We start from the raw sequence: 14766 nt of genomic DNA, 5'->3' as shown, positions 1-14766 counted from the left end.
AGAGAACAGTGATTCACTCCTTTGCATAGCTATTTTTATTGTCATTAAACTAACAAATAATTTCTGGCATACAACTTGTATGTAGGATAGAATTATGACTATATAAATATTGCTGGAGTGACATTGTGGCACAAGGAGTAAAACCATCACCTACAACAGCTGCATCCCATATGAGGAATGGTTCAAGTCCTAGCAAGTCCTATCAAGTCCACTCCTGATCCAGCACCTTGCTAATGGCCTGGGAAAGCAGCAGAGGTAATCCTCTGCCTACAAGCACCAGCATTCCATATGGGTATGGCTCATGTCCTGGTTGCTCCACTTCCCATCCAGCTCCCTGCTGCTGGCCCGGGAACGCAGTAGAGGACTACTCAAAGCCTTCGGATCCTCCTCTCACATGGGAGACACACAAGAGACTCCTAGCTTTGGATCAGCTCAGCTCCAGATGTTGCAGCCATTTGGGGAGTGAGCTAGTAGATGGAAGAGCTTTCTCTCTATCTTTCCTCCTCTCCGTAAAATCTACCTTTGCAATAAAAATGGTCCCTTGTGGACACGTCAACCCTACCCTTCAGTCCGAGGGACTTCATGGGTTTTTCCTTCCATCTCCTATGTCAGGCCATTTATTTTTCTCCAACATATTTTTATTGGTCAATTACACTAGCTTATTTCTGTTTTGAGAAATGGGTCTTTGTTAGTAATCCCATAATGAATCTGTCAAGAAACTTAAAAAAGATTACAGAATGTTAAACTTGCAGTATTAGTTCTCATGCTTAAACAGGTTCAAACAAATCTTAGAAGAACAAGCAATTCACTCTGTAAATTAAAATTTATATTTTGGTTACTTCCCTTGGGCAATATCTGTCAAAATTACAATATCTGTCTCCTTTGCTCCAACCAGTCTACTTCTAGGATTTTATCTTTATGTGATACATGACACACAAGAATTATTACAGGAGTATTCACAGCAGCCTGGCAGATGGAAGTATACTGTAAGAGAAGAAAAATACAGTGTGCACAGAATGTGTTAGCACTTGGGTTATACATGTCATATATAAAACATGTATTGTGTTCCATAGACATACTCTAGGGACATACATAAGGTACCTCCCAAAAGACAACCCAGTGGCTATGGGGGAGACTGAAGGGAAGAACCTCGCACCCTGTATCTTACCCTACATTACACTGGGAACTCTGCGAGCCTGGGCAAGCATTTAGTGCAGTGGTGAGTCGCCAGCCACTTACGTTACTTCTAACTCAAATCAGAGTGCCTAGTTGGAGTCATGACTTCTCTGCCACCAACCCTGGTACTGTGCACCCTAGGAGGCAGTGGGTGTTGGTTCAAATACCGGGTCGCTGTCACTTACAAGGGAAAACTGGATGCAATTCTGGGCTCCTGGCATCAGTTCGGCCCAACCCTGGTTGTTGATAGCATTTGAAGGGTAAACCAGCAGACAGAACACCTCTCTCATTTTCTCTCTCTTCCCCCTCCCCCTTTTAAGAACATAAAAATAAATGTTTAAAAATTTTTAAGAGTTTTGTATTTTGTGAATGTATTATTTGCTTAAAATTCAAATTTAAAAGGCCTTATTAAATCTGAGTAAACACAGTAAGCCCTCTCCTCTTTAAGTTCTTTTTTACCAATTGAAAAAAAAAGTTTATTGAATGGCCCGTTTCAGTCCCCCAGTTCCTCCCCACCGGTCTGCGTCACACACAGGACCACAGGTATACACACCCTTCCCAGGCTGTACCTGCTCCAACTGGTCTCTCTCTTCAGCCCAGGAGGCAGCTTTCTTCTGCTCTCTGTTGACTTCGGAAGCCAGCCTCATGATGGTTTCTCTGTTAGCTTTTGCCTCCATCTCATGGACGTTTATAGTCTCTTCAAGAGTTACAATCCTTCCTTTCAGCACAGCGTTTTCCTTGCACAGTTCCCTAAGCTGAAGAGAAAGCGATTACTGCTGTTCTGTGACAATGAAGCATGCCACTTTCACAGGTGGCAACTCACCACGCATTCCCCCTGAGACAATAGTAAACACCACCCCTGGAGAGATTGTCACTTCAAAGGCAACCTGGAAACTGCTGCTGGGTGCAAACTCAGCAGCCAGACCGAGATGATTGACAAGGTGGCCTTGAGGCAGAGATGATGGAAGGTTATCCTAAAGCCTCCAGGCCTCTGGCAGCTGACCACTCAGGCAGGTGCCATCCCACAGAGCTCCCAACAGGCAGCACACTCAGAGAAGCATCCAGCACAAACATTTATGCCTGCAGCACTCCAGGAGCCATCTGGCACCACGATTGGTTGGTTGGTTGGTTGGTTGGTTTAAGGTTTTGTTTGTTTGTTTGTTTGTTTGTTTATTAAGATTTATTTATTTGAAAGAAAAAGAGAAAGAGAGAGAATGTCCCAAACAGCTAGGGCTTAGACCGAGTTAGTTAGAAGTCAAGAATTCCATCCCAGTCCCACATGGGAGTGATAGGCCATCATCGGATGCCTTTCCACATGCATTGGCAGGGAGCTGAGCCACAAATCTAGTAGCTGGTACTTAAATTGGAACTCCAATACAGGATGTGAGTGCAAGAGTGGCTTAAACCACTGCACCAAGGTCCAGACCCCTCGACTATACTTTTCAAAATTCTCCCTTGTATTAATATGAGCACAGAAATATTCTGAATAATATGTTCAACAGTGGTTACACTGTAGGGGGAGTGGAAGGGGATGTGGCTATGATGAATGGGCCTTTTTGCTTTCTATGTTGTTCACAAGACTTTCCTGGGAACTTTCACACAAGATTCATAAGACAGAAAATAAAAACAAGCAGGCTCCTTAACCTCAGCCAACTGGCCAGCCCTACATGCCAGAGTCAGTGGCATACGTTTAATGTCACCCAGGACACCCAGCTCAACACGGCCTCCTCTCTCAGATTCTTGCCCTCACAATTACATGCCTCTTCTCTAAGCTCCTGCAAAGTGTCCCCTGGGACTCACTCCTTGGCCAGTTACCCTAAGTCAGCCTCCTACTGTCACACGCCCTGAGTGTGGACTTGTGTGCTTCCATTACATCCTTCACTACTGAGACAACATTAGACATTTATTTATTCATTCATGGTCTTTATGATAATCAAAGCTATACAGGAATATCGACTTAGTCTGAAGCACTCACTGTGCTTCGGTGGATAAATGAATAGCAAAGGAATGTCTGCTGCTGCACCAAGGATCTTTGGGAGTAAGGATACAGCTGTCTACAAGGCCATGAACAAGTGAAGGAATGGTTTTGAAATTCTTGTTCCACCTCTCAGGCAAACATCCATGAGGCTGCAGTCTCCACTGAGGCAACAGATTTCCTGTTTGTTCTACAAACAGCCACCTGCTCCGGCGGGTGGAGAGCTGAACTTCCAGAGTCCAGTTGTCAGTTGTGATTTCCAAGTTCTATCATCATTCAGAGATGGTGAGGCCAAGAGATCAGGAGATAGTCACCCCAGGGAGGACATTCTGTCACAGCTTCTGAGTGCAGGGGACATGCTGTGGCTACCACGACCACCCAGGGCGGCTCCAGGGCCAATCAGCAGGCTTCGGATGGGCTCCTTTGGGTCATTTTAATGGTCCTATAGAGTTGCAGCTATTCAAAGCTTTCTGGCATTTAGCCCTGGGAGGATTAAAACAGAGAAAGGTAACTCGGGAGTGCAGAGGCCACAGAGAAAATGCAGGGTGTAAACGGAGGGTTTTGTTTGCACAGCAGCAGTGCTTCCAGGCAACGCATTCACCATCTCTAAGCATTGGCTGACTTTGGGAGGGCTATCTCTCCCGGATCAGTCAGGCCCTGGATGTCCAAACATTAGAAATACGGGAATTTGAAGGGCAGGAGTGACACAGGACAAACACTCAGATTAGCCTGTAGCAGACATCTTTGAAAGAGGAAGTGGTGCATGCAAGGAGCCTCTGAATTCCCTTTTCTTTTCCCTGCGGCTTGCCTTGAAATTCAACCCCTTAAACTGTGGTGTGTGGACTTCCACAGCATTGGTCATATGTTAGCCACAGTCAGGGAGGAGGGAAGGCAGTGTGTACCCAGTACCCATGAGGGCACAGAGCAGTCAATACCCATGAATGAAGTGGACTACTTCCTGCAGCTTCCAGAGAGAGCATTGTGGAACCCTACAAAACAGAGGCAGCCTTTAGCAACAACTGTCTGATGGGGCCAGCATTTTGACATAGCTGGTAAAGTTGCCACCCACAATGCTGGCATCACACATGGATACTGGTTCTAGTCCTGGATGATCCACAGCTGATCCAGCGCCCTGCTAAAGTGCCTGAGAAAGTAGAGGATGAATGTCCCAAGTGCTTGGTCCCCTGCACCCACGTGGGAAACCTGAAAGAAACTCCTGACTTCAGGCTGCTGGCTTCAGATCGGCTCAGTTCCAACCACTGTGGCCATTTAGGGAGTGAATCAGCAGACGGAAGATCTTTCTCTCTTTATGAATCTGCCTTTCAAATAAATAAATACATAAATAATGGCTGCATGCAAATCTTTCAGAAAGCAACGATACCCGAGCTCAGAAATACTTGCCAGTGCCACAAGGAATCCCACATGGATTCTCCAGGTGATATCACACTTTCTGTCCCAATGGCACTCTCCCATTTAGGTAGGATGTTTACAATTTGGTTTTCATGTAGAATTTAAGGAGTAAATTAAATTAAAATTCACCTTAACCTTACACTAGGAATACCCAAAACAACACTCAGCTGATTTTGTCTGTGCCTATGTTGGTAACTAAAAACAAACAAACAAAAAACTCTTAAAACACATCATAGAAATGAATGATTGGTTATATCAGACAACTCAAATATATCTTAGACAAAATAATGAATCCCTTTGGGAGACAATTTATACCAACAAATGTTAGAAAGTATCTTGGAATGGAGGCCCAGAGGGGTGACATGGCTTATGCTAGGTAACACCGTGACACATGTGGCCTCCTGTTCTGCAACCCTGCCACCCCCTGTCGCGGCTGCAACACTTCCTGCCATGTCACCTCCCAGAATGACCACTTGTTAACGTGCACAAACACCTTCAAAATGACTTCCTCATCCGACGCCTTTTCATCCCTCTTGTCTGGATCCAAGCAGTCATGCAGCTGGGTGAGAAATTCCTGATGTTTCCTGCAGCTCTCTGAGGTCTGGGCCTTATTCTCTTCATTTTCCTTCAAACACTTTCTATCAGGCAAATAACAACAAGGGAGGGTTTAACATAGCGGAAACTAACCTTGGGCAAACCAAACCAGAGTTCAAGGTGTCTAGGGGAAATCACTAATGTATGTGAGTCCAAGCACAGCACAGCCTCCCAGGCCACACTCAAGCCTATAAAGGACAGAGAGTCGTAGAAGCTGTTCCAGGGCAGCTGCACTTTGCAGAGATGTGAAAAATCCCCTGGTAGCCCATTCCCAATAACAGGAAGGGAGATGGACTCTCTGCCTCCTATAATTCACTGTTAGGACTCCAGAGTAGAGGCTTCTAGTATGCACACAGGTGACTTCCCTAAGTAGTCACGGTTCACATGGGCCTTTGGAGAAGGCCAGTGCTGCTCCATAGCTTTAAGGGAGCTTGCTTGGCTTTGTTACACATGAGCCATAAGGGACCTCAATCAGGAATGGGCAATATCACCATAAAGAACCACATCAGGAGCAGGGCTTCCCACTTCTGCAAAACAGGGGCGTTCAATCATCCACACAAATCCTTGTTAGCTTTCACACAGCCAGAATCTTTCAAGGGCATCAGAATATCAGAATTGCCAAAGAAAATCAGGAGATCGAAGATCTGTTATGAATGCTTTCAGATCTCAGAAAACTTTGTTAAAATAATGTGGTCTTTTTCTAATGCTTTATATGAGAAAAAAAACTGAGGTGATAAAAAATACTCACATTTTAAAGGACAATTAGAATCATGTCAGTAATTTAGTATCATTTTTTCAATATACTAGATAATAAGCATGATTATTGCTTTACTGTTTCACTGTGCTGAGTGTGTATCACAAATCTTTTCCCTCTATTCAAAATCAACAAAGCATATAATTGCATATACTCAAAAGCATATCATATTTCTATTTAGAAAAACTGTCCCACAATAAAAGACTAACATCAATGTCTCTGAGTTTTTATTTTTAGCATACGGAAAGTAATATTTGTTGAGTCTTTTGGACCCAGGCGAAGCATAGTTTATGCCATAATGGTAACTGACTTGCGTATTAAGTTCCCATACATTAATCTCAAGATCTCAAGCTTAGGAATCCATTCCAAAGGCTCCTGCAATGTATCCACATCTGTTCACATTTCTCTTGACTCAACAAAGTTCCAGGAATCTACTCTTAGTATGTAATCACATGAATGTGAAAATAGGAACACATATGGATACTCATTATAATTTGCATTATACCTATTATTCTTTTTAAAGATTTATTGCATTTTACTGAAAGGCAGAGTTAGAGAAAAAGAGAGAGGGGACAAGATCGAAGCAGAGATCTTCCATCCACTGCTTCATTCACCAAACAGCCGCAACAACCAGGTCAGGGCCAAGCTAATGTCAGGAGCCAGGAGTTTTCTCCAGTTTCTCCCATGTGGGTGGCAAGGCCGCAAGGATTTGGGTCATATTCCCATTGCTTTCCCAGGCCAGAAGCAGGGAGCTGGATTAGAAGTGTAGCAGCCAGGCCATGAAATAACACCCATATGGCATGCCAGTGCCACAGGCAGAAAGTTAGCCTACTAAGCCATGGTAACAGCCTGAAGGAAGTAACCCGAGTGAAGACCTACAGGAAGCAGGGGCAGCTGTGCAGTGTCCAGGGAGACCCTTCCAGGCAGAGGCTGCCGGGATCATAAAGTAGGACCACATTTCATAGGCTCAAGGGACAGCAAAAAAGCCACTGAGCTGGAATGGAAAGAATCAGGGACGGTACGGCAGCAAAACCAGGTTGGGCAGAGCCCTTCAGATCAAGAAAACACCTCTCTGGAGGGCTTGGTGCCAAAGACAACACAATTTAATTTTTGTTTGAACAGAATCGCTCTGGCTGCAGGGGATGACAGAAGCAAGAAAGCCACTGCTATGGATCAAACGTTTGTGCCCACCCCATCAAAATTCACACATATTGAAGGTTTAATCTCCCGCATGATGGGGACTTGAGGAGGTATGTGGGTTGTGACAGCAGAGCTCTTGTGAAGGACATCACTGTACTCAGAAGAGGCACAAGAGGGATGATCTCACTCCACCACACACAGATGCAGCAAGACGGCGGCTGCCTGGAGACCTGGAAATGGGCCCTCCCAGGAAGCAAAGCTGGCCAGCAAACTAATTGTGAGTTTCCCAGATTCCAGAACTATGGACAATGAATCTAATTTGCTCCAAGTCACCCCATTGTTGTGGGTGTTTTTTTTTTTAACATTCATTTATTTTTCATTTGAAAGGTAGAATTGCAGAGAGAAGGAGAGAGAGAGAATTTGCTGGTTCACTCCCTATTGCTGTAATGGCCACAGCTGGACTGCTGTGAAGCTGGGAGCCAGGAGCTTCTTCCGGGTCTTCCACATGGGTGCAGGGGCCTAAACACTTGAGCTATCCTCTGCTGCTTTCCGACATACATTATCAGGAATCCAGATAAGTACAACAGCTGGGCCCAAACCGGCACCTATATGAGAAGCCAACACCATAGGCAGAGGCTTAGCCTTATACATTATGGCACCAGCCCCCAGTTATTATGTTTGTGAAGAAAAGCACAAACTGGGGCCGGTGGCGTGGCCTAGTGGCTAAAGTCCTCTCCTTGAACGTGCCAGGATCCCATATGGGCGCCAGTTTTAATTCTGGCAGCTCTACTTCCCATACAGCTCCCTGCTTATGGCCTGGGAAAGCAGTAGAAGACAGCCCAAAGCTTTGGGACCCTGCACCCGTGCAGGAGACCTGAAAGAAGTTCCTGGCTCCTGGCTCCTGGCTCCGGATTGGCACAGCACCGGCCATTGCACTCACTTGGGGAGTGAATCATTGGATGGAAGATTTTCCTCTCTATCTCTCCTCCTCTCTGTATATCTGACTTTGTAATAAGAATAAATAAATCTTTAGGAAAAAAAGAAAAGAAAAGCACAAACTAAGACAAAAAAAAAAAAAGATACCAGGAGCAGGGATCTGTTGATACCAGGAGCAGAGGTGTTGCTGTAACACATACAAAGGAGTTTCTAATCATTCAAGAAGAAATGGAATTAAAAGATAAGACAACTCTTTCAAGAAGGTTTGAAGCCTCCTTATACCTATTGCAATAAATCAGGTGAGAAGAGCTAGTAATTTAGACAAAATTAGCAGAAATAATTGTGACGATGGGAAGCAGTCAAAATTCAGAATTATTTGAAGAAAAATTTGATGGGATTTGCAGAGGAAGAGATCAAGAGTTCTGAACTGATCCACCAAAAAATGGAATTATATCTAAGTGAGAGAAGGTATACAGATTTTTGTAGAAGCACCAGTTTTAGACATGTTAAGCTTGAAACTCATTGTATGTCCACATAGAGATGTCCAAATAGCCTATAAGACAAACGTTGCCTTGATGTCTCGAACGAGGCTCGGGACAGCCACATTGATGTGGGAGTCGTCAGCATTTAGATTGCATGGAAGGCCAGGAGACTGAATGAGAGTACCATGGGAGAGGATTTAGAAAGAAAAAAACAAAAGCTTTGAGAACCTAGCCCTGAAGCACTCCAACAGTTGCAGTTAAGAAACTGAAGAAGAGCAAAGGAGAATAGCTCAAAGGGTATGTTAAGGGCACAGGCAGCGTCCTGGAGGCCTGGAGAAGAAAGTGGCTCGGGGAGAGGGCTCAACCATAACTGATGCAGGTCACAGGGCAGACATCTAACTGGCACTGTGTGCCCACTGATGAAGATCACGAATGATTTCCTGGAATCCAGAGAGAAGAACTAGAAATAGCAAGTGCAAAAATGTTCAGGCGTGTTGGTATATCTGGAGAGCGAATCAGGGGATGAAAGACCTCTTTCTCTGTCGCTCCTTCTCTCTGTAATTCTGCCTTTCAAATAAATCTTTTCAAAATCTATATTTTAGAAGCACCTAGCTCCCAGTTTTATCTCAGGAAATAGCATTCACCAGAACTAAGTATGAACACAAAGAAGATACACAAAGAAGTAAGTTAGAAGTAAGTCTAGGGTGACGGAAGTGCCACTGATGTGGTCACTGCACATCGCCTACTCATACTGAAATGTCACACTGTATCCTCTATATGCACAATTATCCTATGCAAACTCTGAAAAATAAGTGTAGAAAACCTAGGCTTGCATAAACTGGTAATAAAATCCCACAGGAAGTTTTGGGAGCACTTTACAGTGTCCTGCTTCTAGATTAATTCTAGAACTTGCTCCTGAATGCATACCTCCTTCTATGTACTTGCCTGCCACTTAGAATGACTCTTCCCAACTCATTACAAAATTCTGTATCCCTAAGCTACCTCCACTTAGCACAGTTCTGTGTGTTGTGAAATGAATGACTATGGCATTGTAATTAACTTGGTGACAAATAATGGAAGTGGGAGATAAAGAGGAAGGAGAGTTGATCCCTTATGCTTATAGATCTGTATTGGGGATGGGGGGGAGTTATACTGCCATATGCTTACTGTAACTTCTCATCGAGTTGCACAGCTTTCTTCCTGAGTTCCTGGTTCTCCTTTGCTGTGGCCTGAGCCATGATTTCTGCTTTAGTTTTAGACACGGCAAGTGCAACAGATTCTTCCTCCAGCTCCTGCGTTCTGTCTCTCAAAGAAGTGAGGAGGGATGTTTTTCTGGCGTTGTTTTCTTTATAGCTCTCCATTTCAGCTTTGAGCTCTTGAAAGGAAACTTCTCTAGAAAGCATCTTGGAGCGGAGATCCCGGAGCTAACAGGCAATGAGGGAAAACAGGAAAGTGATGCAACAGTGCATGTCTGCAGTACCTTTAAGAATCTCAAAAGCACAATTTAAAATTCCACTCTTTCCTTCATGACTTAATCCAACAGTATTTTCTTTTTCATATTTGTGCCTGTATGAACAAGTGGGGGATTATGCCAAATAATACAGTTCATATTTTTAATGTTCATTTTTATTTCATTTTCACCTACTTAAAAAGCGGAGACACACAGACATATCTTTCATCCACTGCTTCATTTCACAAGTCTAATCCAACAACGGGGGCTAGGACCAGCCCACAGCCAGGAGCAAGGAACTGCACACAGGTGTCTCCCGTGGGAGGCAGGAGCCGGCACACGAGCCGTCCCCTGCTGCCCCTCAGCATGCATGAGCAGGGAGCTGGATCCGAAGCAGAGGGGCTGCGACCTTTCGAAGCCGGATGTTACACAGCAGCTTAGCCCACTGTATCACGATGTGTGTCCTACAGCGCATACTCAGTCTGAATATGAAAACCAATGAAGCAATGGGAGGTTGATGCAGTCTCACTCATATTTGCTGTGAATATTACAAGAAGCAAATATTTTACAGTGCCTACTCATCTTCTAAATCTGTATTGTTGCTGATCAACAAGGAACCTACAAATACTGCTTGTGAGTCATGGCCACAACTGTTTCCTAAGGAAATCCACACTACCCAGGGAAACATTAAGCTTCTTCCATTGACCTTCTGGACCATAATTATGAGTGACAAAGAAAAAAAACATATATTTATACTTCTAAGAAAGAAATGGGGAAAAAAAGGAAAAATACTTGCAGAATTTACACATATTAACTGTTATGAATTCCATAGCATCAGAATGCTGAACAATGTAAAAGGGTTCTTCAAAACATTAGTGAGAAGTGCATCAAAAGGTAATTTTAGGGGCATATCTTTGGCCTGAATTAAACACCAGTTAATATGCCTATGTCTTTGTGGTGGGAGGGGCTAAGGGGAGTTCAACCAAAGGAGACAACAGGCAGCTGACACACCTGAGTCTCAGCCAGAACCCCTTGGGAGACAGTGGGATTAAGCTGCTGTACGAGGTCATGCGTGAACTGTCTTGCCACCTGCAGGACCTGGAGGTGGCAGGCTGCCAGCTCACCATGGCTTGCTGCGAGAGCCTGTCCCATATGATCATGAGAAGCAAATACCTGAGGAGCCTGGATCTCCGCAGCAACGCCCTGGGGGACAGTCGGGTGGCAGCGCTGTGCGAGGGGCTGAAGCAACGAACCACTGCCCTGTAGAGACTCGGGTTGGAGGCCTGCCAGCTGACTTCGGACTGCTGCAAGACCCTGGTGCTGGCCTTGTCGTACAACCAGCGGCTCATCAGCCTCAGTCTGCTGCAGAACCACTTCTGCCCGTAGGGAGTGAAGAAGCTAGGCTCCACCTTCACCTGCCCCACCTCCAAGATGTGGGTCATCGGGCTGTGCAAAGAGCAATACCCCGAGCAGACGCAAAAGCTGCTGGAGGGGGTACAGCACGCCAAGCCCCATGTTGTCATAGACGGGGACTGGTACTCCCATGACGAGGAAGACCAGCACTGGTGGAGAAGCTGAAGACCTTAGCATGCATGCGCACTCACTCCCGCCCCCAACATGTCCCTTCCTCCCCAGCACCCTGAAACGGTCTCCTCCCGGCAAGCCATGCTGGAAGTAGAGATGGAGCCAAGGCCTGTGCCATGCTCAGTGGGAGACTCCAGCAGCATGGTAGCTGCTGGGGGTACCTGAGCCAGGTCGAACTCAATGCTTGGGGCCCTGGTCACGACCACCACTGTCAAGCAGTGAGCTAGTCCTGGGATTTGGGTGGCCAGCGTGCCAAGTGGAGAAAGGCTCCACCCACTGGCTGACTGGCAGCAAGCTCTAGGGACTTTGGGATATGTAATTGCTGCCTAGGGATATCCATGAATAAGCCCACTGTGCATGTAGGTGAGGAATGAATCCTATGTGATCCCCAGCATCGTGGCCACTGTACTTGCAGGTAAGTGAGGGGAATGAGACCTGGTGGTTTGGAGGAGAGAGTCCAGAAGATCTGTGTGGGTCAGACTGATTCACCAGCCCACATGGGAGTGCTGAGATGGGCTGTTAGCCCAGAACATTGCTGACCACCACACACCAGCCATATAGCCAGCCAGCTATGGCTGAGGTCCTATCTAGCAGGACTGGATCCCAGTTACCTGACTGAGTATCAGAATAGGGGATGGGTTACATCAATTAGGTAGGGTATGACACTAACCAGCACGTGAGACAATCATTTCTGGGGGTAGATTCTGCAGAACATAAGTGGGCCCAGCCCTGTGGAAATACAAGTCCTGCTGGTTAGCTTAAGAGTTGGGGTGGTGGTTGGCTGAGTAGCTAGGAGTGACCATGGAAACCACCAACACTCATGGGTGCCGGGGCTGGAAACAGGCTGCGCAGGTCCACGCTGAAGTACCCGCACATACACCCTAAAACAGGGTATGAGACGGGCCAGGGCACAACATCCTCCAACTCATACAAAGGCCAAGATGGAGGGGCAGGCTAAGCCAGGCAAGGGCCTAGCACGTGCTGGCACATGTGAGATCTGGGTCAGGGAGGGTACCAAGTGGGGGAAGCTGGGAAGCTCCCGTATTGGGGTCATAACTCCTGCTGGTGAGCACATGTTCCAGGCCTGGATGTTGGGCAGCCTAGCAGAGTAATTCCACCTCTTAGCTAATGTGTGGGATGGTTTTGGAAAGGGGCAGACTGGGCAGGGCCAAGCCAACCTTAGCTCACTGGCAAGAGCAGAAACCTCCACCAGCCTGAACCACCACTAGCCTGAGCCAGGTTAAGCACCCTTGGCACAAGCCAAGGTGATGCAAGCCATGCCAGACCTACAGCGGCACTTAACCAGCACATGCAAGAACCAGGAAGGGGCTCAGGCAGGAAAGGAGCAAAGCCAGTAGAGGGGCTACATGGGATTCTCCTGTTGGATCACCATTTCCACTGGAGAGCATGAGTAGAGATGGGGACATACCAGACCAGGCAGAACTACAACAGCTGTTGGTCCCATGTGAGCTGGACCAGGGAAAAGCAGAGCTGGGTTGACTATTCCTACTGGTACAGGCATAAATCAGAGTGGGTGTGGGTTGGTTGGGCTCTGCCACAGCATCAGCTAGCAGATGCTGGCACTGGGGCTAATTCTGTCAAGCCAAACTGCAGAACCAGCTGGAGAGTGCATGATTTGGGAGGGGGAATATGCCCACTAGGAAAATACTGGGCACCTCCCTCTTGGGTTGCAATTCTATCTGGTGAGCATGAAAACCAGGACTAGGGCAAGCATGGCAAGACAGAAAATGACACCCACCAGCACATTTGTGGGCCAGATCATGGGGCTTCAATGCCCAGTGACATGCATGATAGCTGAATGCGATGTAAGACAGACTGGACCAGTCTGCTGTACATACTTGTCAAGCACAGGAACCAGGACATGTGGCAGGCCTCATGGGGATATTGCAGGTTGCTCCCACTAAGCTATAACTCCCACTGTTTTGTGTAAGGGCCAAGTGTGTGGTGGCAGGATCGGGGTGGGCTACAACACCGATTGTTTTGTGTAAAAGACAGGGCTGGAGGCAGAACGGATCCAGTCATTACAACCACCAGTGTGTGCATAAACTGATTGGGGTGACGGTCTGTGCCAAACCCTGTATTGTCAAGCACACACAAGAATCTGGTCTGGGATCACCTCAGATGAAGTTTCTTTGGGGATCCCCCAACTGAATTGCTGGACTCAGAACCCTAGCCATGAAGAGAAATGTAGGTTCCATGGTCTGACTTTGGAGTGCATGTGTCAAAGCAGAACCTCCTCAGAGGCTCATACAGAGCAGTGCACAGCATATTCAGGTGCACATGGAGGATATGGCAGTACATTGGAACTTGCATAGGACACCTGGTACCAGAATAGAGGCAGAACAAATTGATCAACTACCCCAGCCAAGTGTTGACAGTGGAAATCTGGGCAAGTAAAGATGCTAAGGTGAACCATGCCAACAAGCGGATTCTGGAGAGATTTCGTCGTATTTGGAATGATGAGGTTGGCAGCAATTTAGAACCACTGAACTGTCAAAATCACTTCAGCAGTGCCCTCAGAGCATGCGCCTAATCGGGACCCTGGGATGGTTGGGAAGGTGGGTGTGACTTCTCCCTTTGTCTCCCCATCTTCCCCCAGATATAGGAAGGACCCTTTTAGCCCTAATAAACTATGTAAAGATTATCAAAATAAAAAAAATTTTTCAAGATGCCCACGTATCAGACCCAATGCAGTGGCTTAGTGTCTAAATCCTTGCCTTGCAACTGCCAAGATCCCATATGGATAGCAGTTCATGTCCCAGCTGCTCCACTTCCCATCAAGCTCCCTGCTTGTGGCCTGGAAAAGCAGTCAAGGATAGCCCAAGGCTCTGGCACCCTGAACCAGTATGGGAGACTCAGAGGAAGCTCCAGGCTCCTGACTTCGGATCAGCTCAGCTGTTACCATTGTGTCCACTTGGGGAATGAACCAGCAGATGGAGGATCTTTCTCTCTGCCTCTCCTTCTCTCTGTAACATCTGCCTTTCCAATAGAAAAATAAACAAATTTTTTAAAAGATACGCATGCCTCAGGCCCAGTGCAATGGCTCAGTAGCTAACTCCTCATCTTGCAACTGCCAGGATCCCAAATGGATGCCAATTCATGCCCCAGCTGCTCCACTTGCCATCCAGCTCCCTGCTTGTGGCCTGGGAAAGCAGTCGAGGATGGCCCAAAGCTTTGGGACTCTCCACCCGCATGGGAGACCTGAAAGCTGCTCCTGACTTTGGATTGGCTCAGCTCCAGCCAT

The 14766-nt window shown here is 46.5% G+C and overlaps 1 protein-coding gene across 1 annotated transcript in view; it reads right to left on the bottom strand.

Moving 5' to 3' along the window:
- CCDC170 (coiled-coil domain containing 170) overlaps positions 1-14766 on the bottom strand; it is a 103543-nt gene that overhangs the window by 61528 nt on the left and 27249 nt on the right. Inside the window, exons 3-5 of the mRNA XM_040965669.1 lie at positions 9635-9891; positions 5055-5199; positions 1746-1931 (exon numbers count right to left, since the gene is read on the bottom strand). Of these exons, the coding sequence (XP_040821603.1) occupies positions 1746-1931; positions 5055-5199; positions 9635-9891 (588 nt within the window). The remainder of the gene's footprint in view (positions 1-1745; positions 1932-5054; positions 5200-9634; positions 9892-14766) is intronic.

The sequence above is a fragment of the Ochotona curzoniae genome, unplaced genomic scaffold (genome assembly GCF_017591425.1).
Source record: "Ochotona curzoniae isolate NIBS_2020 unplaced genomic scaffold, NIBS_Ocur_1.0 scaffold_3890, whole genome shotgun sequence".
In the NCBI taxonomy this organism is placed as follows: domain Eukaryota; kingdom Metazoa; phylum Chordata; class Mammalia; order Lagomorpha; family Ochotonidae; genus Ochotona; species Ochotona curzoniae.
Note: the sequence above shows the minus strand (reverse complement) of the source record. Positions and strands in the feature narration are given on the sequence as shown.